This window comes from Emys orbicularis, chromosome 10, assembly GCF_028017835.1.
Source record: "Emys orbicularis isolate rEmyOrb1 chromosome 10, rEmyOrb1.hap1, whole genome shotgun sequence".
Taxonomy (NCBI): domain Eukaryota; kingdom Metazoa; phylum Chordata; order Testudines; family Emydidae; genus Emys; species Emys orbicularis.
In genome coordinates, this window is record NC_088692.1 from 89,022,205 (window position 1) to 89,045,321 (window position 23,117).

General features: G+C 39.0%; 1 protein-coding gene across 1 annotated transcript in view; it reads left to right on the plus strand.

Moving 5' to 3' along the window:
- Nucleotides 1-23,117, plus strand: part of SPG11 (SPG11 vesicle trafficking associated, spatacsin) — a 58,805-nt gene that overhangs the window by 13,069 nt on the left and 22,619 nt on the right. Inside the window, exons 8-23 of the mRNA XM_065411830.1 lie at nucleotides 582-714; nucleotides 1,121-1,276; nucleotides 3,321-3,499; nucleotides 3,749-3,925; nucleotides 6,271-6,342; nucleotides 6,863-6,990; nucleotides 9,810-9,988; nucleotides 10,550-10,760; nucleotides 11,278-11,481; nucleotides 12,694-12,800; nucleotides 13,447-13,592; nucleotides 15,633-15,794; nucleotides 17,671-17,737; nucleotides 19,079-19,244; nucleotides 21,796-22,001; nucleotides 22,785-22,893. Of these exons, the coding sequence (XP_065267902.1) occupies nucleotides 582-714; nucleotides 1,121-1,276; nucleotides 3,321-3,499; nucleotides 3,749-3,925; nucleotides 6,271-6,342; nucleotides 6,863-6,990; nucleotides 9,810-9,988; nucleotides 10,550-10,760; nucleotides 11,278-11,481; nucleotides 12,694-12,800; nucleotides 13,447-13,592; nucleotides 15,633-15,794; nucleotides 17,671-17,737; nucleotides 19,079-19,244; nucleotides 21,796-22,001; nucleotides 22,785-22,893 (2,402 nt within the window). The remainder of the gene's footprint in view (nucleotides 1-581; nucleotides 715-1,120; nucleotides 1,277-3,320; nucleotides 3,500-3,748; nucleotides 3,926-6,270; nucleotides 6,343-6,862; nucleotides 6,991-9,809; nucleotides 9,989-10,549; nucleotides 10,761-11,277; nucleotides 11,482-12,693; nucleotides 12,801-13,446; nucleotides 13,593-15,632; nucleotides 15,795-17,670; nucleotides 17,738-19,078; nucleotides 19,245-21,795; nucleotides 22,002-22,784; nucleotides 22,894-23,117) is intronic.

The following is a 23,117-nucleotide window of genomic DNA, read 5'->3' on the forward strand; positions in this document are numbered from 1 at the left end:
GGCGAGAGCCCTGGACGAGTGCATGGAAAAATATTGGTCCTGAAAGCATTTGTACTGATCTGCCAAATCAACATGTTTACAACTATCTCTTTCCTATGATTTTAACAGTTGATATTTCACAAGTCACTAGTATTAGATTTTTGCTTTTACCATTTCAGCCTTACAGATCCAGTATGAAAATTTATAAGCTCAGGCACAACATTAACATTTACTTGCCTGGCAAAACAAACAAACTGCTTGTCTCTCTAGAATTTTTCAAGGCTGCAGTTCCATCTTTTAGATGAGGGCATTGGTTAAAGGTCCTGATGGCTGGTAAAATGTTGGACCTTTAAAACTGTCGACCTACACTAGTTCCTTAGTAAGTGTCTGACTATTCAGAACTGGATCTTGGACAAGTTTTATTTATTTTTTAAACCCTGATGAGATGTATAATATTCATTGCTGAATAAATTGCTTTGTTTTTTTTCTGTCCCATATGCTTCCACTTTATTATCACTGAACTTAAAGAAAAAGTATTAGCAGTAATTCACCAATGCACCTTTTTAGAATATTTGTGACAGCATGGTTGCATCTTTCTTTAGGCTGGTTTGGAGAACCGTCAGCTAGACACAGTTGACTTCTTTTTAAAGAGCAAAGAGAATCTTTTCAATCTTACTACAGCCTGTTCCTTACCAGAGCAATCTACCAATATCACACCCCAATTTTACTTGAGAAGTAAGTCAAATATTTTAAGCAACATTAACATTTCAATTTAATTGCTTTTTTATTTGTAGGTAGTTATTTTTTTGTTAGGTCAAATTGCCACTTCATTTATTCACACTCTGGTGTATGTTTGGATGGCAATACTCAGTCTAGGCTTGTCCCCTACAAGTGAATGAGAGAAAATTTGTACAAGACTTTCAATATTTAAGCTGCTTGGCTGTGTTCCAATATTGTGCTACACTAAACATTTTTAATGTGAAAAGAAAGTGGTGTATTTGCAAAGTGTGACCGGGTTAATAACACAGTGTAAAAGATTTAGGTGATTTACCTTTCTGACCTATTAGTTTAATTCTTGTTATGTAATGTGATCCATCATCTTTTATTGTGTGTGTGGTTTTAATTTCCTATATGATTATAGGTGTGGAAGAATTGAAGCCAGCTTTAGATTTACTTTGCTCAGCAATCAGAGAAAATGATTTGGAAGCTCAGAGTAAACACTTCTCTGAGCAGCTGCTAAACCTTACCTTGGCTTTCCTTAACAAACAAATCAGAGAGATTTTTAGCCACACAGAAGGTAAGATTACTAACATGGATAAAATGTAGTAGCACATATCTGGCCTTGTTTCCATGAGGAAGAACTAAATAGCACATCTTTATTTTTAAGATTCCCAAACTCTGTGCACAGGTTCTAAGTTTTTCAAAACTATACTCTTAGGATTCTCACTCTCACAAATGAACTTGGGCTGGAGATTAGATTGAATCAGAGATCATATTTACAGGGAAGGGGGAGATGAAAAGTTAGGCTGAATAAGATGCACATGTCAGCTGAAATAACTAAGATAAATAACTGACCAAGCTCGAGGCCAGTAGGGGTCTGATCATGCAGCCCTAACTCATGTGTAACCCCCATTGAACTTAGTGGGAGATTTGCATGTATAAGGAAGCAGGATCAGACCCTAAAAGGGCCAATGTGTAACATAAAAGTTGATATCTCTGTAAACTCTTAATCCTGAATTCCAAAAAGTAGCTAAGTATTATTTCCCCTGCTCCTTTCTTCTTGGGTGGAAGACTTTTCCCTTCCCTGCTCCCCAGGTTACAATCCCACTTCCAGAGCCTTTTGTCGTGATCTTTCTAGCCAAAGAGAACAAGGTAGGACTCTTTAAAACCTGTAAATGCTACCCCCATATCAACTGGAAGGATTGTTGTGGACCAACACAGTGGTTCTCAACCAGGGGTCTAAGGCCCCCTGGGGGGCCGCAAGCAGGTTTCAGGGGGTCTGCCAAAACCTACAGGAGTTTTGCAGGGCCAGCATTAGAGTTGCTGGGGCCCAGGGAAGGAAGCCGAAGCTTAAGCCCCACCGTGTGGGGCTGAGGCTGAAGCCGAAACCCAAACAACTTAGCTTTGCAGGGCCCCCTGTTGCGTGTGCCTCTGGGCAATTGCCCTGCTTGCTGCCCCTTAACACCGACCTGGCTTTTAATCTAGTGGATATACAGAAAAACAGTTGTTGTGGCATAGCTGGGCCATGGAGTTTTTATAGCATGTTGGCGGGACCACAGAAAGAGAAAGGTTGAGAACCCTGGACCAACACATTGGCTCACTCTCCCTTCTCCTGAGGCTGAGCTCCTGTCTCAAGAGTGCTTAGTAGTCCATGCCAGCCGGGGGAAAAGAGATTATAACCTAGAAACTGAACTCTGATCTCGTGCAGTAGTGCACAGAGCCACGGGGAGGCCAGGACAGTCATTGTAACATGTTATGCACTATAAGTAAGGCTGTGAGTCTTTCACGGAAATCACTGTGACCTCTGCAGCGGCCGGTGCAGCTGACCCCGCGGAAGAAGCTTGGGTGGCCCCAGGGCCAGCCGCTCCAGCTGCCGCTTGGACAGCCCCAGGCAGCTGGTCCTAGGCTCTGCTGTCCCAGAGCAGTGGTCTAGGAGCAGCAGCGGCGTCCTGGGTCGCCCCCTGCCTGGAGCAGCAGCAGCGGCGGTGGGCCCTGGGCTGCCCCCACTTGGAGCAGCAGCAGCGGCAGGGCCCCGGGCCGCCCCCCAGGAGCAGCAGCGGGGCCCCAGGCCACCTCCCCGCCAGGAACAGCAGCGTCCGCCAGAGTTCACCCCACCCCAGAGCAGCAGCAGCAGCAGCAGCAGCAGCGTCCGCTGGAGCTCCCTGCCCCCCAGCACCTAAGATTTAGTTATGGGTGTTTATAGTACAAGTCATGGACAGGTCAGGGGCCGTGACTTTTTGTTTATTGCCTGTGACCTATCAATGAATTTACTAAAAATACTCATGACTAAATTGTAGCCTTAACTTTAAGTAGCACTTGAATGTTATATTAAAATGTTCGTATATTTTAAAGGTAAATTTTATAAATAAGAGTTGGTTGAATAGTGTATAACTTTAATGTCAAAAATTAGGGCTCTGATCCTGCAGTCAAATCAATGCAAGTGGGCGTTTGTGGAGCATCACTGATATCATGGGCTTGCCCACATAGGTTGGGGTCTCGGTTTGTACCAGTGTGCTTTGTGATCATTGAGATCAGAGATAAATGCTAAACTTTAATGAGCTATAAGGGTTAGTGCTGTAGTGTTCATTTTTATTAAAGTGGTCCATTGTTGTCCCCTACAGAACTCGATGAGTGCTTGCAGAAATGTGTGGATATTTTAACTACCTACATTATTGAACTTAGAACATTTATGATAAAGTTTCCTCGAAAGCAGAGAAATCTCATAAATATAAGATGTGATCTTGATGAAGACATTCCCAGAACAGAACAAAGCCAAATGTGGGAAACACTCACTCCGGAGGTAAAAACAAATAATCAGTTTGGGGATATTAAATTCCCATGAAATGTATTAAAGGAAATGATCAGCATGGAGTTATCTTCAAACTACTGAAAAAATAAGCAAAAATTACATGAACTTGGTTTATATTTGCTATTCAAATAATTGCTCAAAACAAAGAGCACAAGGATCATAAGCAGCGTAGCCTGCAATTTCTATTGGAGAACAGATCTGTAGAAATTTTTTTGTTTTCTTTCTTTTTTTTTCTTTTAGCAAGTTATTTTTGAGGCCATTTTAAACAACAGAATACCAGAGGCTCAGACCTTCTTCCGAGTGAATCAGAACCCTGCACAGAGTCTTCAAGAGCTGATTCAAATAGGTTTTGAACTTGTTTATGACAGTCTTCTAAAGGGCAATGTCAAAGAGGCCTCAGAACTCATAAGGAATATGGTGAGTGATGTGTGATTAAAATATTGATAAATCTGAAAGAATTTCCTTATGGCTAAAAAACAAACAAATGTACATTAGAAGTGGGTTTTTTCTTAGCTTCCCACAGCTGTTATGATTACACAAAACTTATTTTGAATATTAAATAGTCTAATGAACATTATTTGTAGGAAAAATTGTCCACTAACATTCCTTCAAAACCCTTATGTAATATGCTGTGAATGTGTTATGGCAGATATAATGGCTAGGAAAGAATATAAAGACAATTCTTTCAATTGAGTAATGAGGAGTTGTTAATAGCTTGTTAAATACAGTTAATCTAGCTTTCTGCCTGCAGTGTTTAGATACAGTATGCTGCTACTAGGTTTGTATAGAAGAGAAGTAAAATGTTTTTCTTTATATTTTCCTTGCTCTTTCAGCGTCTGTTTTGTCTGAGTAAAAAAAACAAAACAAAAAAACCCCCTAGACCTTCAAGTCTAAAATCCATCTACAAAGAAGTGAAAGTTGCCAGTGTAATAACTTTTTTCAATCTGGATGTCATATCAAGAAGCTGGGTAGAACTCTCCTGGCAGAAGAGGGAAAGGAAGCAGCTCATCCTAATTTTTTCTTGACTCTTACTGGTTTCCTTGTGGGTTTTTAGTCTTAGAGCCCCTAAAAGACTTTCTAGAGAAGTGAAATGCATAAGAACTCTTCGGAGGGACAGACATTTAGCAAGCTAAAGCATTTCAGGAATGGGATTAGAGAGTGTTCTCATAGGAGATGACTTTGTCCCAATGCAATTTAATCATTTTTACATTATCTAGGTATCTTCATTGTCTTTCTGCTTCACAGCTTCTCTTCTCATTCAAGACTAACGTTTAATGCCACTCCATCTGTGGAATTCAGAGGTGGTCCACTATTGTTAATTTTTATTTTATCTGATATATATAAAAAATTCTAAATGAAGTAGTTTCAAAACAGAAAACTAAAACATTCTGTTTCAACCTTATTGAAAAGCTTTGTTTAGATTTTTTTCTCCCCAAGTAAAATTTTGTCAAAATAATATGTTCCCACAGAAGTCTTTGATAGACGAATTGGCATTTTGCAACAGAATGTTTCCCACATTATTCCTTAAATTATAAAGCGCTTGCTTTAAATGGGAGGATCTTCCATTTCTACCTATTATTCTACCATAATAATTATAACTCTGCTTATCCTTTCCCCCCTACTTCTGTGATTCATTGCTTGCTACTTCTCGTTAGTGATGAATGAGGATAGAAGTTGTGCAGCAGAATAAAAATGTTTGTTACCAGATAATTTTCTTCGTTAGCAACTTTTCTCTTCATTCTACTTGTCACCCCCCGCCCTCCGGTATTCTGGGAAATGATTGGAATATAATTTGTAACCAATTAAAGTTTTTCTCTAAAGGGAGACTTATTTAGACATGTAATTGCTTTAAGTTTAATTAATAGATCAAGGTTTTGTCATAATAATAATCAGTTGGTGGAGGGTTTCTCCACCTTTGGAAGAACTTTTCTCATGGCCTGAGATGAAGAGTAGGGTTTAGCCCTGATGTCTCCAGCACCAACAGTGGCCTGCTTCCGAATTCCACAGGGGTGTGTGTGTGTGTGTGTGGGGGGGGGGGGGCATTACCCATTAGTGATTAGTGAGAGAAACTGCTAACAGAATATTATGGCATAAAAACTTTCTCTACTTATTGCCTTATGTTTTGAGTTCAGTATACCCATGCTTAGTATACATAGGGGCGTGCATTTTCTGGACTTGAACACTAACAGCTGGCTATAAATTTTATATCCAAAGGGATTAGAGAGATCAAACAGGCCCCAGGGCATTTGCAGTACTTCTGTTGGCTATATGCAGACTAAGGCCAGGTCTACACCCAGCCGCTAGTTCGGCGGCTGGGAATCGAAGTTCTGGGTTCGATTTATCGCGTCTGGTCTGGACGCGATAAATCGATCCCGGAAGTGCTCGCCGTCGACTGCGGTACTCCAGCTCGGCGAGAGGAGTACCGCGGAGTCGACGGGGAGCCTGCCTGCCGCGTGTGGACCGCGTCTGAACCGCGGTAAGTTCGAACTAAAGTATGTCGACTTCAGCTACGTTATTCACGTAGCTGAAGTTGCGTACCTTAGTTCGAATTTGGGGGGTAGTGTAGACCAGGCCTTAGGGAATGGAAGTACTGAATTCTCTCTCTTCTGATCTGTGGAGGGAAATATTATGATGCACATATTGAAGATGCTGTGCTTATGAAAGAAAATATGTGCTCTGTCTTGAGTGATGAAAGCTACTTCTACATATAGAATTTGTATTACACTGTGTGATCTGTAATGGAAATCTGATTTTTTTTATAGGGTTTTGATGTGAAAGAGCAGTTGCACAAGATATGTTTCTACACTATTGATAAAAACATACGTAACTTGTTGGTAAGTGGAGAAAAGGCTTTTCTGACTTACATTATCAGTTGCACAGAACAGTTAACGTTTTGTACATCTGTATGTAGAATACACACTCTTTGCTATTCCAAAACCCATCTGATACAAACTCTATTGTGCCCCCTGCAACCAGGCACTTGTCTTAGCTTTGTCATTGCCTTTTTTTTTTTTTTTTTGTTGCCATCTGCAGTTGAAGTTAAAATTGGTTGAAGTGACAGGTTATCCTGTCCCAGGTGTATTTCTTGCATGACTTTATACACAGGATGAAATTCTGACCCCACTGAAGTCACTGTCAAAACTCTCATATTGACTTCAGTAGGGCCAGGATTTCACCCACAGTCTGTTACACACTGCACTCACAGATCCTCAGGTTCCTTCCCCCTGGATCACTTCTGTCTTAATGTTTTATTATCAAAGAAGTCAGCAAAAAGATTACATTCTTTTTTTTGTCATGACAATAATTTGCAAAATATATTTGTGATCAAAGGTAGTATTTTAATTTTACTCAAAGGTGAAAGTGTTGCAAGAAGAAAACTATTTTTCTGAAAAAGAGAAGACAGTGATAGACTTTGTGCATCAGGTTGAAAACTTTTATTCAGGATCCTTCCAAGACAATAAAGAGATTCAGCCTCTTTCCAGGTAACATGGTTTAATTGACTTTTTGTCTTAAATGAACAACATCGATGCAGTTTTTAATATGCTAAGAACAATGGCAATCTGAGACGTATATTCTATAGGTTTTGCTGTGCTAACAAATGTGGACTTTTGTAATTCTCCAACTACAGTGTCATGGGGTTCCTGTTACATAGTGTGAAGTGTTTTTAAGAGATCTGGAAGCTGATTATTTTCTTCATGGACAGGACACTTGTTATCATGAACTTAGTGTAAAATCTTTGCAGACTACTCTCGGTCTATTATTAGTCTTAGAAGGATACGATTTTTTTAATGGGCAAATATCAGTAAATGTTGATTTTGCTGTATACACAAACCAACAAAAAATATTTCCATCGATCATAATAGAAATTTACCGATAAGCCGCATTTTCTTTCTTTGCCTGAGAACTTCTTAGAGTCACAATCCAGTGATTTAGACTTTGGAGTTAGGCTTGTTACAAATGGACTAGCAAGCGAATAGTAAAAATAGGTATGATTTGTTGATTTAAGGATACTTACTGTGGATATTGTGACGTGATGTTGACCGTTTGTATTTTTAGTGGTTTATAAAGCTTTTTTTGAATCTCAGCATCTACTGTCATTAAATAATTGTCTGGCTCCTCCATAGCTTTTGGTAACTGTGAAAATTTAAATTAATAAAAATCTAAAAAAAAATCCCTTAAATATATAAACATTGATATTATCTGTCAATTATTTAAAAAAAAAAATTCTGCCAGGCCTACTTCTTACTGTCAAATTAGTGGAGGCCTTTTTATGTCACCACCACTGTAAATAAAACAGTGGCTTATGCTGCTAGTGGCGGGGGGGGGAAAAAAGACTAATGCGATCTTTAGATGCATAAATGGGAATCTCGAGTAGGAGTGGAGAGATTAATTGACCTCTGTTTGGCACTGGAGTGACCACTGCTGAGTCCAGTTCTGGTGTCAACAATTCAAGGAGGATGTTGATAAACTGTAGAGAATTCAGAGAGGAGCAACGAGAACAATTAAATAATTAGAAAACCTGCCTCATAATGATCAAGGTCTGGTTAGCTTAAAGATCAGGTTAAGGGATGAGCACTTACATGGAGAAAAAATATTTGAAAATGAACTTTTAGGTCCAGCAGACAAAGATATAACATGATCTAATGGCTAGAAGTGGAAGGTAAACAAATTGAGTAGAAACAAGGTGTAAATTTTTAACAATGAGGGTAATCAACCATTGGAACAATTTACCCAGGGTCATAGAGGATTCTGCATCACCAGCAATTTTTCAATTAAGAATTGGATGTTTTCCTAAAAGATCTGCTCTATGGATCATTTGGGGGAAGTTCTATGGCCTATCTTATGCAGGAGGCCAAATTAGATGATCGCAGTGATCTCTTCTGGCCTTGGGATCTATGAAATTTATACTGTTGATAAACTAGGTATATGAAACCAAACTAATGACATGTTAAGGCCTACTGGATGCATTGCTTACATTATGGTATTTCTTTATTCATTGCTTGAGGCACAATAGATGGCAGTTAATTTAAAAAAAGTGTTTTGGCTTTTGGTTATTTTACTTCTGTGGGTAACTACCATGTGGAACAATCCTGCATTGGCAGAGAGATGAGCTCAGTGACTTAATAGGACTCTTCCATTGTTAACCTCTAATGAGAGTTCTGTAAGCTGTAACATTTGGTGAATGTCTTTGTGTGTGGCGAAACATTTATCCATCTATGTCTTGTACTAAAACCAATGGTTCTGCCGTTACCTGTAATCCTGCTGTTTGCAGCACTCACGGGAGAGGTGCGGCACCAGCCAGTACAGACTAAGGTGCCCTAACCAATGTTGGAATCACATGGTGAACCCTTTACTAGAGCTAGTGCAGTGTGAATAACTGACTTTTCGGTTTGCTGGCAGTTCTGAAAAAGATTTTTTTTTAAATTATTCAGTTCAGGATGAACCAAAACTACATTTTTGGCAAATAGAAAGAGTCAGAAAAATAAAACTTCATTTTTGGGTTGAACAAAATATTTTGAGCATTTTTAAGAAAAGCAAAGGCCATGAAGAGCTAGATTCACAAACCTGAGGCGGTGGTAGTGCTTGTGCCCGTGTGTAATTGTTAGCCCAGTGGTTAAGGCATTTACCTGGGAAGTGGGAAACCCAGATCTGAATCCCTGCTCTGGAGCAGGGACTTGAAACCAGGTCTCCCCATCTCAGGTGAGAGCCCTAATCATTGGGCTTATAGAATCATCCTCACTCTGCCCCAAAAATGACTATTCAAGTATTTTATGAAAAAGTAGAACATTATGGGGTTCACAATCTGGTTCTTAATTTTTATCCTCTCTCATGATAGTTCCTTAATGGTAGGCTGGATCACACATTCCCTAAATATTAGTGTTGCTGTTCAGGTGAATCATTTTTGTTTCAACGCTGTGAGTGTTCTGTAATATTGCAAACCACAGAACTTTGAAATGAGAACACACTAAGAGGCTTTATTAATATCATATTCATTATAAAGCACGCTTATTACAGTGCATGTGATCTCAGTTCAGTTTTTACAGCATTGAATATTTACTACTGTGCCTAGCAATTAAGTAGCTCCTCCCCCATTACATTCATTTGTTCTGAAGATACTAGTACATTATAAGCATTCCCCAAATCTTTTTGAAGATACAGATCTTGTTGGTATCCCTTGTAAAGCACCACTAACAATTATAAATAACAAAGAGTTAATGAATTTGTTAAACGTATCAATATTGTGAACTACAGTTTGTAAGAAGTTTAGTAAAACATCTTAATGGGTAAATATTTCTGCCAGTTTCAGGAACTGGAAAAAAGAACAAGATCTGTCCAGTCACACAGCTGTTTTGGATACATTCTTGACTTGTGACAAACCTCAGATTCACAACAGGGAGCACAGAATTATGTTAAACTGGGGTCAGTGGTGGGATCAGCATATTCAGGAAATGATTCTTCTTCCCAAAAGATCACATGAAGGCAAGTATTCCAGGCCTAAGGAGTTGAAGAAATTAAACATTGAAAACTAAAGGTGCCTTTGTAGCATTGAATTGCATTTGGGCTGGTGGAGCATAGATGTGGTGAGTTCAGGATGAGCAAAAGGGAGGCTCAGAGTCAGGTTCACTTTATTTTCGCAGTTCCAGTATGAGGAAAGGCTAATTTGTGTTTTGGGAGAAAGAACTCCGATAAATTGTGAAATTCGTCTGAACCAGCCTTCAGAATGTGGGCCAGAAAATCAGTCTATCCTCTGATGCTTTGGGGAAGAGAGGAAAGAGGCTAGCTAAGAAGGACGTCTCAAAAGAATTTAGTAGATTGTGAATGACTTGCATGATGTTTTTTGTTCCAGAAAGCTTATTATATTGGAGCATTTTGTTTTTCCACCATAAAGTTCTAACTAGTTATGACAGTGTCTTTAATTTAGCATTGTATTAGCAAAGGAAGAAACCTTGTATCCATTCACAAGGTGTACCTATGTGACTATAAAGGGATTCACTGTTACCCTAAAGTTGTGTGTGTGGTTTTCTTTTTTTTTAAACACAGAATTCAAGTCCTGTAATCCTGAGGTTCTTTGGATGTATCTGACATCCCAGCATGATTGGCTTAACATTTGCTCATGGATTGAAGAATCCCAGCCACATAGTCATACCTCATTTCAACAGGCTAACTGGCCTTCTCTGACACCAGATGTTATTGACCAAAATACATTATGCAGTAGCTATATGAGAAATGAAATATTAGACAAGCTGGCTAGGTATGTGTCCTCACTGTGTTAATACTAAGTTTACCTTTTCTGGAGAACCAGAATCTGATGGAGAAATGTATGTGTGTAAAATCTTAGATATACATTTAATTTTAATGATGTGGTATTTTTATTTAAATAGATTTAACCATTTACAAAGTGTGGGCTCAGTCCAGGATTCTTCGCATGCCCAAAACTCCCATTAAATGTAATAGAAGTCTTAGAGGCATAAGAAAATGCACGATCGGCCCTTAGCTCTCATGCACAACAGTTTCTACTACCTATTTTAGCTGCCACAAATCCATAAATGTAATATTTCTTTCTCTTCCACTTTTTCACAGTGAACTCCATCAGTTAAACTAATATATAGTGCATCGTAAGGAAATGTACTTTTGCATGTTATGTTCACTTCTGCAGTAAAATAATTCAGTGTCAGTAGAAGATCTCTTATTTAGCCATTCAGTGAAGACATCTTCAGCTGAGACAACTGCTTAATTTAAAAGCGTGTGGTTTCTCTTTTTCTTGCTAGAAATGGAATTTTTGTCCTATCTGAACAAGAAGACTTTGAACTCCTCCTCCTAAGATTGATCCACATTGGAGGAGTGATGCAAAATCCACATCCTGTTCCAAAATACAATACTGCGAGTGGTTTGGATTTCCATGCCCATTTCATCCTGTATTGTTTAGAACGTAGTCTGCAGCATCTGCTGTACACATATTTAGACTATTACAGGTACAAGTACTTGGATTTATTCATCAGTATAAAAAAAATGTTTTATATGCAGATCTTTATAAAAATGGAAGCTGGTAAAATACAGTTTAAATAGTCGGGATAAGAATTTTCCAGTGCAACTTAGGTCCTCACTGTTTGGGAAGGACTGTTTAAAGGTGGTTAGAGTCAGTACAGTGCTGACTCGGTGAAAAGTTTGGAGAGCGAGAGATATTGAGCTTTGTCCCATAACTAGCACTGTAATGGCTTGCCGTTGTAATTGCAGGTTTGGCTCTCAAATGTAATCCGGAGTTTAACACTGAGCTCAGACTATCACTTCTTGAGTTCCTCTTGCCATCTGATGTTAGTTTCCTTTGTGTCATCCTTGATGGCAACTGTTTTCAAACCATTTGGGATTTAAGGGGAAGCATTATAATTGTGACCATTTGAAACAGAGCAATGATTTAAATAATTTGATCTTAATAGTGAGTTAGTGCTATTTATTTATTTATTTATTTATTTATTTTATTATAAACAACAACCGGTCTAGATCAGGCTCAGGTATGGCCAAACTCTTGACACACGTTGGCTGCTAAATTCATTGCAAGATTACATCTAAATCAGAACTAGTTAAGGCTCTGGGAGAAGAGAAAATGTATTTGCTTTAAGAACCATTCCCAGCTCCCAGCCCCTCTGGCTAAGGAGTAAATAGTAGTTTGAAGCAGATCGTATTTGTTGAGATTACTGTTCTATCCTGTCCTAGCAGAATGAAAATTCCCCAGCAGTCGTTGTTAGGATACGTCCACTCTTTGGTCTGGGAGGTGTAACTCTCATCTAGTTAGTGCTCTAAAAATAATGTAGTCACGGTGGCACGAGCAGTGAGAGCTGCTCCAAATAAGCACCTCGGACAGGCATGTCTTGGGGCAGCGAGCCCTTTCTGCTGCTCGTGCCACTGTGGCTACAGTCTGTTCTCAGTGTGCCAGCTCACTGAGAACTCAGCAGGTATGTCTCCTCAGGCTGGGAGTTCCACCCCTGCTCTGAGTCTAGACGTACCCCTAGAGGGAACGGTTGTTAAAACAAGTGAGAGAGTCCATAGATTCAGTTCTTTTAGAAATGCCTGACCCAAAGAGTGCAACATAGTAACTGTTTAGAGAAGAGGACGGTGATTGTACATTGCTGCTTTTTATTAATGCATTTTATATTTTCATTATGCTACTGTTCTCGCCTTGTTTTCAGTTTAACTCCTTCGAATTGTCCTATTTTGGATAAAAAGGAATTGCATGAGGCTCACCCCTGGTTTGAATTTCTAGTGCAGTGTCGAGGGGTTGCCAGTAACCCAAGAGGTAGGATCCCAACTTTCATTCATTGCACGTTCTTTGGATGAACTTATCCTGTGTAATGTCAGCTGGAGGCAGCGATGATTGCCTTAGTTAGTAAAAGTCTGAACAGAAACAGCGCACACAGCAATACATTTACAGCTAACGCCTCCTCTGGGTTTTCTGGCATGTGCTGGCTTATCAGTGTCATAGATTATATGGTCCCCTCGCCAGGATGGTTTTTAATCAATGTCCCTGAAAGTCAAGGGGACTTGTGCTCTTAAGTCATTTAGATACTTTGGAAATCCCATTCATCTTTTACAGGGCCAAGCATATCATCATTGCTTAACAAATTAATAACTCTTGAATGAAGCTTGCATTTATTATTTCAGAAAATATGTACACTATAGGATAAAGAATTGCTCTGTAATGCATTGTAAAAATATGGGACCTGATTCCCATCCTCTTTCTGTAGGCTGAATTCCTATTTAAGCTCAATAGGAACATTGTCAATACATTGGAGGGGTTTTAGGATCCTGTCTGCCCATCTATATAGTGTGCCATCTGCATGAGTTTAATAAAGTACTTTTTCTTAATCCTGAATCAATTTTAAAATATGAATAATTTAATTGTTTTTTTGGAGAAGAAAAATCTCACTTTTCTCTTTTTCCAGATCCAAAGATGATATTTCAGGCTAGTCTTGCAAATGCTCAGATCTTGATTCCTAGTAATCAAGCTAGCGTGAGCAGCATGCTGTTGGAAGGACATACACTTTTAGCACTTGCAACCACAATGTGTGCACCTGGCGGTATAGATCAGGTACTTAATATATAACAAATATGTCAGCTATTTCTGGAAACTTACTCCTGTAACTAGGAGCTGAAAGCCCGTGCTGTCACGGGGTGTAATTCGTAAAGTCACGTGTGTTTAAAAGGCTGAAAATGGTTGAGAACTTAAAAAGTTGGGGCTGGTAACAGACTGCAAATCCCAGTGATGATTGAACAGGTAATTTTCTAAACAAAGAGCTCTCAGCCAGGCTTGTAGCTGTTTCCATTGCTTCATTTCCATAGGCTTCAGAGTGATGATTGGGGTTATTGTGTGTGCTGGCTGTGTTGTGTGGGTAGTTGTTGATTTGTGTGTGGGTTGAGTTGTGCTGGGACAGTTGTGTGGGTGGCAAATCAGGGATGTATGCTGTGGTAAGGGGCTATGTCTAGGGTTATTGCATATGCTGCTGTGTTGTATTGTTGTGCTAGATCTCTGCTGATTTGTGTGGGTGGCAGTTGGGCACACAGACGGGCTGAGTAATCCACTATCCGTACAGTCTCCCTCACAACCAATGAAATTGTTGCATGCAAATTAGATGTAGAGTAAGGTAATTGGTTGAGTTATCTCTAATATCACAATGGTCTAGGACTCCTGGCATGGCATAGATACCTGTCTTACTGTATCTGTATAACGTGCGGGTGTAATTTGTAAAATCAAAATGAGAACTTAATTTGGACAATAACAGATCACAAATCCAAGTGATAATATAAAAAAATAATAATATAATATATTGAGATATCCCTATCTCATAGAGCTGGAAGGGACCTTGAAAGGTCATCAAGTCCAGCCCCCTGCCTTCACTAGCAGGACCAAGTACTGATTTTTGCCCCAGATCCGTAAGTGGCCCCCTCAAGGATTGAATTCACAACCGTGGGTTTAGCAGGCCAATGCTCAAACCACTGAGCTGTGTGAGCTATCACAGAGCCTGGTGATATTCTGAACAGAAAGGTCTCAACCATGCTTGTAACTGCTTCTGTTATATCACGCTGACTCAGGCATTTCGGCTTCAGAATGACACGGGTGTGATAATCCTGGTCTCTTTTTACATAGATTATAAAAACAAAATGGGATGTTGTCTCAACTCAATACAAAGAAATACACAAATGCAACCACATAACTTCCTTTCATAGAGATGAGAGTATTCCTTTGGAGTAGTATGTTTCACTAAATAATGAAAAATTGATTAAAGGTTACTCTAAGTTTCAACATAATGCTACTGATGAGTATAATACCTTTTTTTTAAGTGGTCATGTTTTAGGTGTAGATAACAATGAAGTACAGAAGCCATTAGGATTGGCTCTTAGGGTGGTAAAATGTGTTTCTATTTTTTTTCCTATATTTTTTTTAAAGTAGCTGTAGTTAATAGATATTGACAGGGTTATTTTCCACACTTATACTTTATATCATAGAAAAGTTTGTTGTACATGTCAAAATATGTGCCCTTTGTTTCACTTAGTCAAAACCTCTGACTTTGTACCACAAAGTCTGTGCTCTGATTAAACGGTTAGTGAGAATATGTGTGACTTAGCTGGTATGGTATTTTGCTGTGAATAGGTGGGATTCCGCTTCCACTTTTCAATTGTTTGTCAAGTTATGAATCATGGCACGTAACAGAAAATATTGTGCTTATTGGTTTATTGTTTTGTAAAGACTTAAAATATAAGCATGTTTAATATCTTTTTATTAAATATACTGCTTCATGTTTCAGATGTGACTTCATTTAATACAAACAGTTTAGTTGTTTGTCTGTGTATAATAGTGCAGTGATTGCTGAAAGTGGTGTTTTTAGAATAATTCTCAGAGATATTCTTGGATATTTTTCTGGACTGTAAATCATGAAAGTTTTGCAACAAATTCAACATCTAGTGCCCTGTCTTGCATTTCTTGAACACCCAATATATTTCTATTGATTTGAGGTAGATAGGTAGTTTGGGGTCTTCAGTTTCAGGTGTACAAAGAATGCAGGATCATGCCCATGTACAGTAACTTTTTTTTATTAGTGAAATGTTCTGTTCTTATTTCCTCTCAATCTAGGTTCTTCAGAATGAAGATACTGAAAAGCCTCTGAAGAAGGTGGATCCACAGCTGTTAAAAATGGCATTGACTCCTTACCCCAAACTCAAAGCTGCTCTCTTTCCGCAGAACACTTCACATGGAATTTTGCCACCTGATATCTCACTCTACCATCTTATGCAGGTATATATAATGCAGTGTAAATTAAGCTGCATAGCAAAGTGAGCATAAGAATTTCAGAGAAGTTCCATTTTGAGCTACAGACAGTTTGAAAGTATGTGTTCCCATCTCAATTTATTACAAGTGTGAAGGAGTGACTTGCTGGCTGGTGCACCCCCTCATGACTAGGTGTGGCATAGCAGGTGCTTCTCCTCTCATGCCCCCTGCTGATGGGTGCTCCATTCTTGCAGTGGTCTGCTTCTTCTTGTGACTCGTCCCTCCAGACAGGTCCAGTCCTATCGCATCTGGGTAACAAGAGTCCCACAAAACAGTAGTCCAGTGTCTGTACACCAGGTCTTCAGCCCAGCTCTGGGCTCAGTGGTCCTTACGCTTTTTATCTCCAGAGGCTTTCACCACGTTTTTCAATGGTCGGTAAAGTAACCCAGGCCTTCCCTTTTCTCTAGGTTCCAGGCTCAGCTTCCTCATACTCCATGGCAGCTCCCTGAACTACTGAGCCTGTCTCTAGGCCCTTTTCCTCAGCCCCTTCCTGAGATCACTCCTCCACAGGTTATTCGCCCCTTCCCAGACTCTGCAGAGCCCTTTCTGGCTCTTGTACTGAGTGATGTCTCCTAGGGCTTTTACTCTGGAGGCCCAGCTCCTGTCTGCCTCTCACAAGGGTGTGTGTGTGTGTGTGTGTGTGTGTGTGTGTGTGTGTGTCTTTCCTCTGTAAACCCGACTCCCTGGCATCTGCCCTTTTGTCAAGGCTTACTACTGGAGTTTGCTCCTCCCCTGTGGGTTCCCAGTGCCTCTCCTGGCCCTTTGCCTCAGGAGAGGATCTCAAGGCCTACTCTCCCCCGACTTCCTGTCTCCCAGCTCCCTCTCACTGCTCTGAGCTGCTCCCTGTATGAACAACACCTACTTCCTCCTTAACTGCATCTGATAATGAATTGGTTCTTGTGCCACCAAGTGAGCTAATTGAACCCCCAGGCTCCTGTTATCCCTTTCGCTGCCAGCGTGGAGTATACACTTCATCAGAACAAAAATTATGAAACTTGTATTAAAGCATCCCTATTGTAATTTTATAGATACTTTTAAAATGTTGTATGTAAAGGCTCAAACCCGATCATTTATGGACAAAGTCTCGACTACTCTTCAATGTCTCCTAGGCTGGCCTGCTTTCACAAATGAACATAGAATAATATACTGTTATATTTTACTCCTTGCAAATCCTGGGACTGACACTAAGGTTTTAGGCCAAGATTTTAGACAGTGGGTGCCTGAAGTTAAGCACCTGAATCTATATTTAGGCACCTAAATAAGCAGCCTGATTTTTCACATATGCTGCAACCCCAGGCTCCAATGAGAACTGGCAGTTCTAGGATTATGTTATTAGTGGTTTCAATAGGCAGGTTATCAACTATCACTGAAAATGAGAGTTATTTTTTAAATTAAGTGGGGGAGGAAGGAGATTGAGACCTAGAATGAAAGGATGGGTGAAAATGGAGGGACCCCATACAGACAGTCATATGAAAGCTCCTTGTTGGTAGATCTCCTTGGTGTAAGTTAGGCAGGTGACAAGATGACCCCCTAATAGCTGGGAATAGTCTACTGGACTAGTAACTACTAGAAAAGTATTAACCGCACTAATGCTACCATTCAGCAAAGCAATGCTTTCCCACTTAAGTATGTGCTTAAAGTTGCAGTCACAATCAGGTCTCATATGAGTTGAAAATATGGGCTTCTCAGAAAGAGTTGCCCAAGATATTTGTTACTGCAGCATGAGCAAGCGCTTCACTATCAACAGTTGTAGATATCTGATGTATTTTTTTGTTCTAGTTGGCTTTAAAATCATAGTGCTTTGAACAGTTTCTCTGAATATATTTTGTTTTTAATTTTTCAGTCATTAGCGCCTTTTGATCCCACTAAATTATTTGGCTGGCAGTCGTCAAATACTCTTGCCATAGCAGGTAATTAATTTTAAAATGTAAAATATTTGTGTTTAGGCTGCGAACTTTGAATGAAGTACTTTTCAGTGGATGTCACAATTTCCCCCTTGCTGAGCACACACCTTGTTCAACCCCGATTCTCTGAGGTGCTAGGACAACCCTCTAACTTTCCTCTCAGGACACTTGCCTGTGAATATCCTGGCTGCTTTCCCTAATTCTATTTTGAAGGTCTTCCGGAGCTCTTCAGAATCCACCAATTGACTACACCTCTGACCCTGGGTTTCAAAAACCACTAAACTTTTATTTGACCAGAGTAAACATAACATAATCATAACAATAGCTTTCAGCAACCTTCTGCAGGGCTGCTGGAACAATTTGTATAGTGGCGGTGCTGAGAGTCATTGAACCGAACTGTAAACCCTGTGATATGATGGAAACCACTTCAAGTCAGCGGGTGCTGCAGCTCCCCCAGCACCCCTAGTTCCAGCACCTTTGACCTTCTACTTCTTATTCCCAGAGGGAATGCCTAGACTTATAAGAGCCCAGCAGTGCTTCCCTCCCAGAACACAGTCTAGCTATCCAACCCCCTGTGTGATCCTGCTCCCTCCCTCTCTACTCAGGAGCCAAATGATGACCCATCAAATTTAACCCCCCCAAAGTTCTGAACATGCAGTTTGGGTGAAGCTTCCATCCAGGAGTCTGAGACTTTGTGTCTCTGTGCACCAGTGACATGTGCTCTTTCGGTCTTCAACGACATACCCCTATAACAACACTTAACAATTTTGGTTGACAACATTTACCCTACAACAACATCTCATATCATGCCATTTCAAGTTAACATATTCCTTTCTCCACAATAGAATTGCCCAATAAATTACTCTTTTCAATAGGTATTCCTTTGTATAAAAAGATTTCTTATATTTTTCTAAAGGTTTTGTTTTAAAATGGTTGTTTACAATGGTGTTATTGGGTTTGGCTACAGCACTTAGTTTCTGCAAGATAGAATGGGGAATATCTGAATATTAGTGGAGCTTTTTTCACAAGAAGTGTTTTATAAAACAATAATCTTCTTCTGTGAATTAGATAAGTAATATGTTCCCTCTGACAGCGAGAGCCTCCTTGTCTCAGTTTATTTAAGTGACCTGCCCATGGCAATTTAAATAAAAGTCAGTGTCAGAGTTCCAGTTGTACTGGAACCAGAATTAGAATTTGAATGGTACTGGGAAGTTTAATAATTTAAAGCAGAGCTAGTGTGGTAGTTGGTTTCCTCTTCCATAGAAGTTGTTGAGTAGCTGAAAGATATCTCCCAATTTTTAAATCAGACGTTTATGCAATTAAGAAACACTGTGACATTCTTTCCAGACATCTCAAGTGACCTCCCTCATTTCTCGTCCCCTGATTTGGTAAACAAGTATGCCATAATGGAACGACTGGATTTTTCCTACTACTTGCACCATGGACGCCCATCATTTGCTTTTGGTACCTTTTTGGTCCAGCAATTAGCAAAGAGCAAATCCCCAAAGCAGCTGTGAGTATTTAAAAAGTAATAGTTGCCATGTGACTGTATAGAGGCATGCTAGGAAAAAATTAAAATGAGAAGCAGGAATGTCCTGCTAGAAATACTCGCAGCTTTCTATTTTGAAATGTCATTTATTTTGCATCACATATAGATGTTCACTACAAAAATCATTTTAAAAACAAAAAAAGTAAAGAATGGTGAAAATGAAAAGTATAGATTAAGTAGTTGGATGGTGGAGTTTTAGGCCCAAGGAAGTTGATTTTTGAAAGTTGCTTTATGTAAGTAAATTGGGATACAGAGTGTTTGTATGAGTTAGTATACAAGGGGCGGAATATAGAAAGGATTGCCTTTGGTTAATAGGTTGTTGGGTGTGTGATTAATATATAAAGTCTGCTCTTGGAAACAAAGGGCATCTAGTTTCTTCATACATATGCCAAGTCTGTTTTACCTGAGTGGAGTACTCATGTTAATGATTGCAGGATTGGGCCTAGACTTGAAAATTAATATTAGATAAAGGGAAAATGCCTGTTATTTTTTTCTTTCCTTATCCGTTCCTTCACTAACTGTATTAATTTCCATTTCCCTATTTAAACTAAAGAAAACGTAAATCAAGTGTGAATTTAATCTCACTTTTAATTTATAGAAGTTATTTAGCTAAATACACCTCTACCCCGATATAACGCTGTCCTTGGGAGCCAAAAGATCTTACCGCGTTATAGGTGAAACCGTTATATCGAACTTGCTTTGATCCGCCGGAGTGCGCAGCCCCCCCCCCCCCCCCCCCCGCGCGCGCGCGCCAGAGCGCTGCTTTACTGCATTATATCCGAATTCGTGTTATATCGGGTCGCGTTATATCGGGGTGGAGGTGTATAAAATGCAATCCCAGAATCTGACATACAAATAAGAAATCAGTCTTAAAGTACATTAACCAAAACAATAGGAAAAGTTGCTTTTTTTCATCTTCAGTGTATATATATATGGCATTTTATTTGTATTAATTAGTGTGAAAATGACACCATCAATCTGAAATCTAATAAACTTCAAAAAGTTAAAAGTAGTTACACTTAGTACACCTGCCTTTGGGTCTCCATCTTCTGTTGCTGGGTGAAACATAAGCAAAAAGGTAACTTCACTGACTATATGAGGGAAACAGTGAAAATGTCTATAAGGGAATTGCTGCCAACTGTACAAACGAAACACTTTGGGGAAATAGATTATTATTTCTTCTCTGAGCTCTTTGGTATAGTAATTTTCGGTGTTGCTTGTAACCTTAGTAGGTTATTACACATCATCAGACAAGTGTGTCTAATTTGACTGTGTCACTTTTCGTGTGGATGGGGTTTTGATAATATATAAACATTCATATATTCACTCACTTTTTATGGTACAAGGATCTGGAGCTGTTTTCTCCTAGTGCCTGAACTGAAAGAGCAACATTACTGGGAGACTGTTCAAAGAAGGAGCATCTTTTCTCTATAGAGAGAATGTACTTTTATGCTGGAGTTCAGGTCATTTTTCAAGAAGAAAACCCTGCCTGAGGTTGATAGCAATGTAATGCTATTCATTCCTAACTTTGACTGCACACATTTAATTTATGTAAATAAAGGAAAGCTCATCCCATGACAAGTGTTTACTTTACTACCAACCTGCTGGTGTAGAAAGTTTTTCTAGAGAGTTAAAGCTTTAAAGTACTAATATTTAAATCATACATTTTTCTGTGCTCTTGGTAATTCCAGTCCTGTGTAAGACTATAGCATTTGACTCCCTGTTCACTGTTGGAAAGTATTGCAGTCACTCCATTTGCTAGATTATAACATCAAAGTAATTATGTTGTTACATTTCACCTGGGCAAAGCCAAAGAGGCATTAATGTGGGGTCTTTAAATAGATGGTGAGATTTTTCTTATAGTCCTATAGCCTCCAAGTATCCTACATTATTATGCTAATTACTATGGTAATTTATATGCACATAAGTACATACGTGAGTTTCTGTATGTATATACGTGCATATATATTACCATAGTAATGACCATAAGATACTTGGTGGCTACAGGACTACAAGAAAAATCTCACCCCCTTATCTGTCAACCCACCCACACTCTGTAGGTAACAAATGAAACTTTTATCACTCAGTATTTGAAATAAAGTACATTCCAAATATTCAGTGGGAGTATTCAGGTGCCATTCTGAGCATGCCCTGGTTGCATTGTCACTAATAACATTGCCCACATATCAGAATCATTTTTCTAAATTATGGAATCATTTTCTTTGGCTTCAAGGTTTTTATAAAAGCTTATTGAAACAAATTGCAAATTCTGGCCCAATTTTAAGGTATGTCCATTTAACATTTTTCATGTGGGATGTTTTATTCTCTTTCCTATATTCAGGTCCACATTTGCCCTAGGCAGTTAACGTATTTCCAGCACAATTAAACTTATTCCAAATTCAGTTGATTGTATTTTTCAGCAATTGTAGGTATTAGTTTATATTGTGAATTACTGTGTTTTGAAATTTCAGTCATAATTTCTATTGAATTGACTTTAACATTTCCTTTGTTTTAGGATTCAGCAAGCAGGGAATGAAGCCTACGCTCTGGCTCTTTCTTTCTTTTATATACCTTCAATAGGAGCAGCATGTATTTGTTTTCTAGAGTTACTTGGTCTTGACAGCCTTAAACTTCGGGTTGATATTAAAGTTGCAAATATAATTTGGAACGTCAAGTCTAGAAATGAAGAGTCTCAACACAATTTAATAAGAGAATCCATGGGTAGAGTATACTTTTGCATATTTTATAATTATTGAGCAGTATAAAATCGCTATCAGAGGATGAAGGCAGTTATGTGCCCAGCCTGAATAATGTCCAAGGAATGTAGGAGGAGTCCCCTTCCTTTAAGGGGTCAAGAGCTTTGCCATTCTTACATACTCATTTTTCACTAATCTGTGGAGGGGTAATCCCATGGTTAATCCAGACTCAGCCTACTGATAAAATAGTAAAGGGTCTGTGTGCCAAAGGGGCGGCTGGAACTGGAATAGTCTACATAACTCATATGCAACACATTGGTGTCAATCTGCTACCCAAAGGCATAGAGTAAGTGCTCTTCCAAAAATGGTAGTCAGTTTTTGTTTAATATTGTAACGTAACAAGATGATTAGAAGAAAAATGCCAAATTCCTCCTCCCTTGCTGCATTCATTCTGTAAACTACATAGAAATTAGATATTTGAACTTGACAGTGAGAATTTTTCTAGGAAGAACTTAAATTAAGAAAATTACATTTTTAACTAGGGTTCCATGTGATGTAGCTTTTTTCTCCACTTAGGAAACCTAACTAGTTTTCTGGTTTGTTTAGCTTTTGTGTGATAAAGCTCTTTAAAGTATGTTTATTTAAATATAGGACAAATTTTTCAAAAGTGCCTGAGTTAGGAGCCTAACTCTCATTTTCAAAAGTGATGTAGGCACTTAGGAGAATTTACCTAAGCACTTTTGAAAAATTTCCTTACTATAATGTGAAAACAGAGCCCCAGTAATATTATTTTATTTTTTTTAAATAGTTGAAAAGCTAACAAAATTGGTGGATGGTGAAAAAACAGCAGCAGCAGAAGTGCTTATCTCCTTGGAAGAAGCTTTTTGGGATAAAATCGAACATCAAGAAATAAAGAAGTGAGTGAACTACACTTTTAATGCTCTTTATACTGGCCAACTGATATAAAGCACTGAATTTTACCCTCTATGTGGTCAGGCATTACCATGTGTCATAGAGACGGCTACTCTGCATGGCAGGTGCAGTAAACAAAACCTATGAGCAACAAGCGTTTCCACATGTTGTAGGTAAGAAATGAGTATATCAAATACCATAGGTAGTAGGCCTCCATCAGCACTCGTAA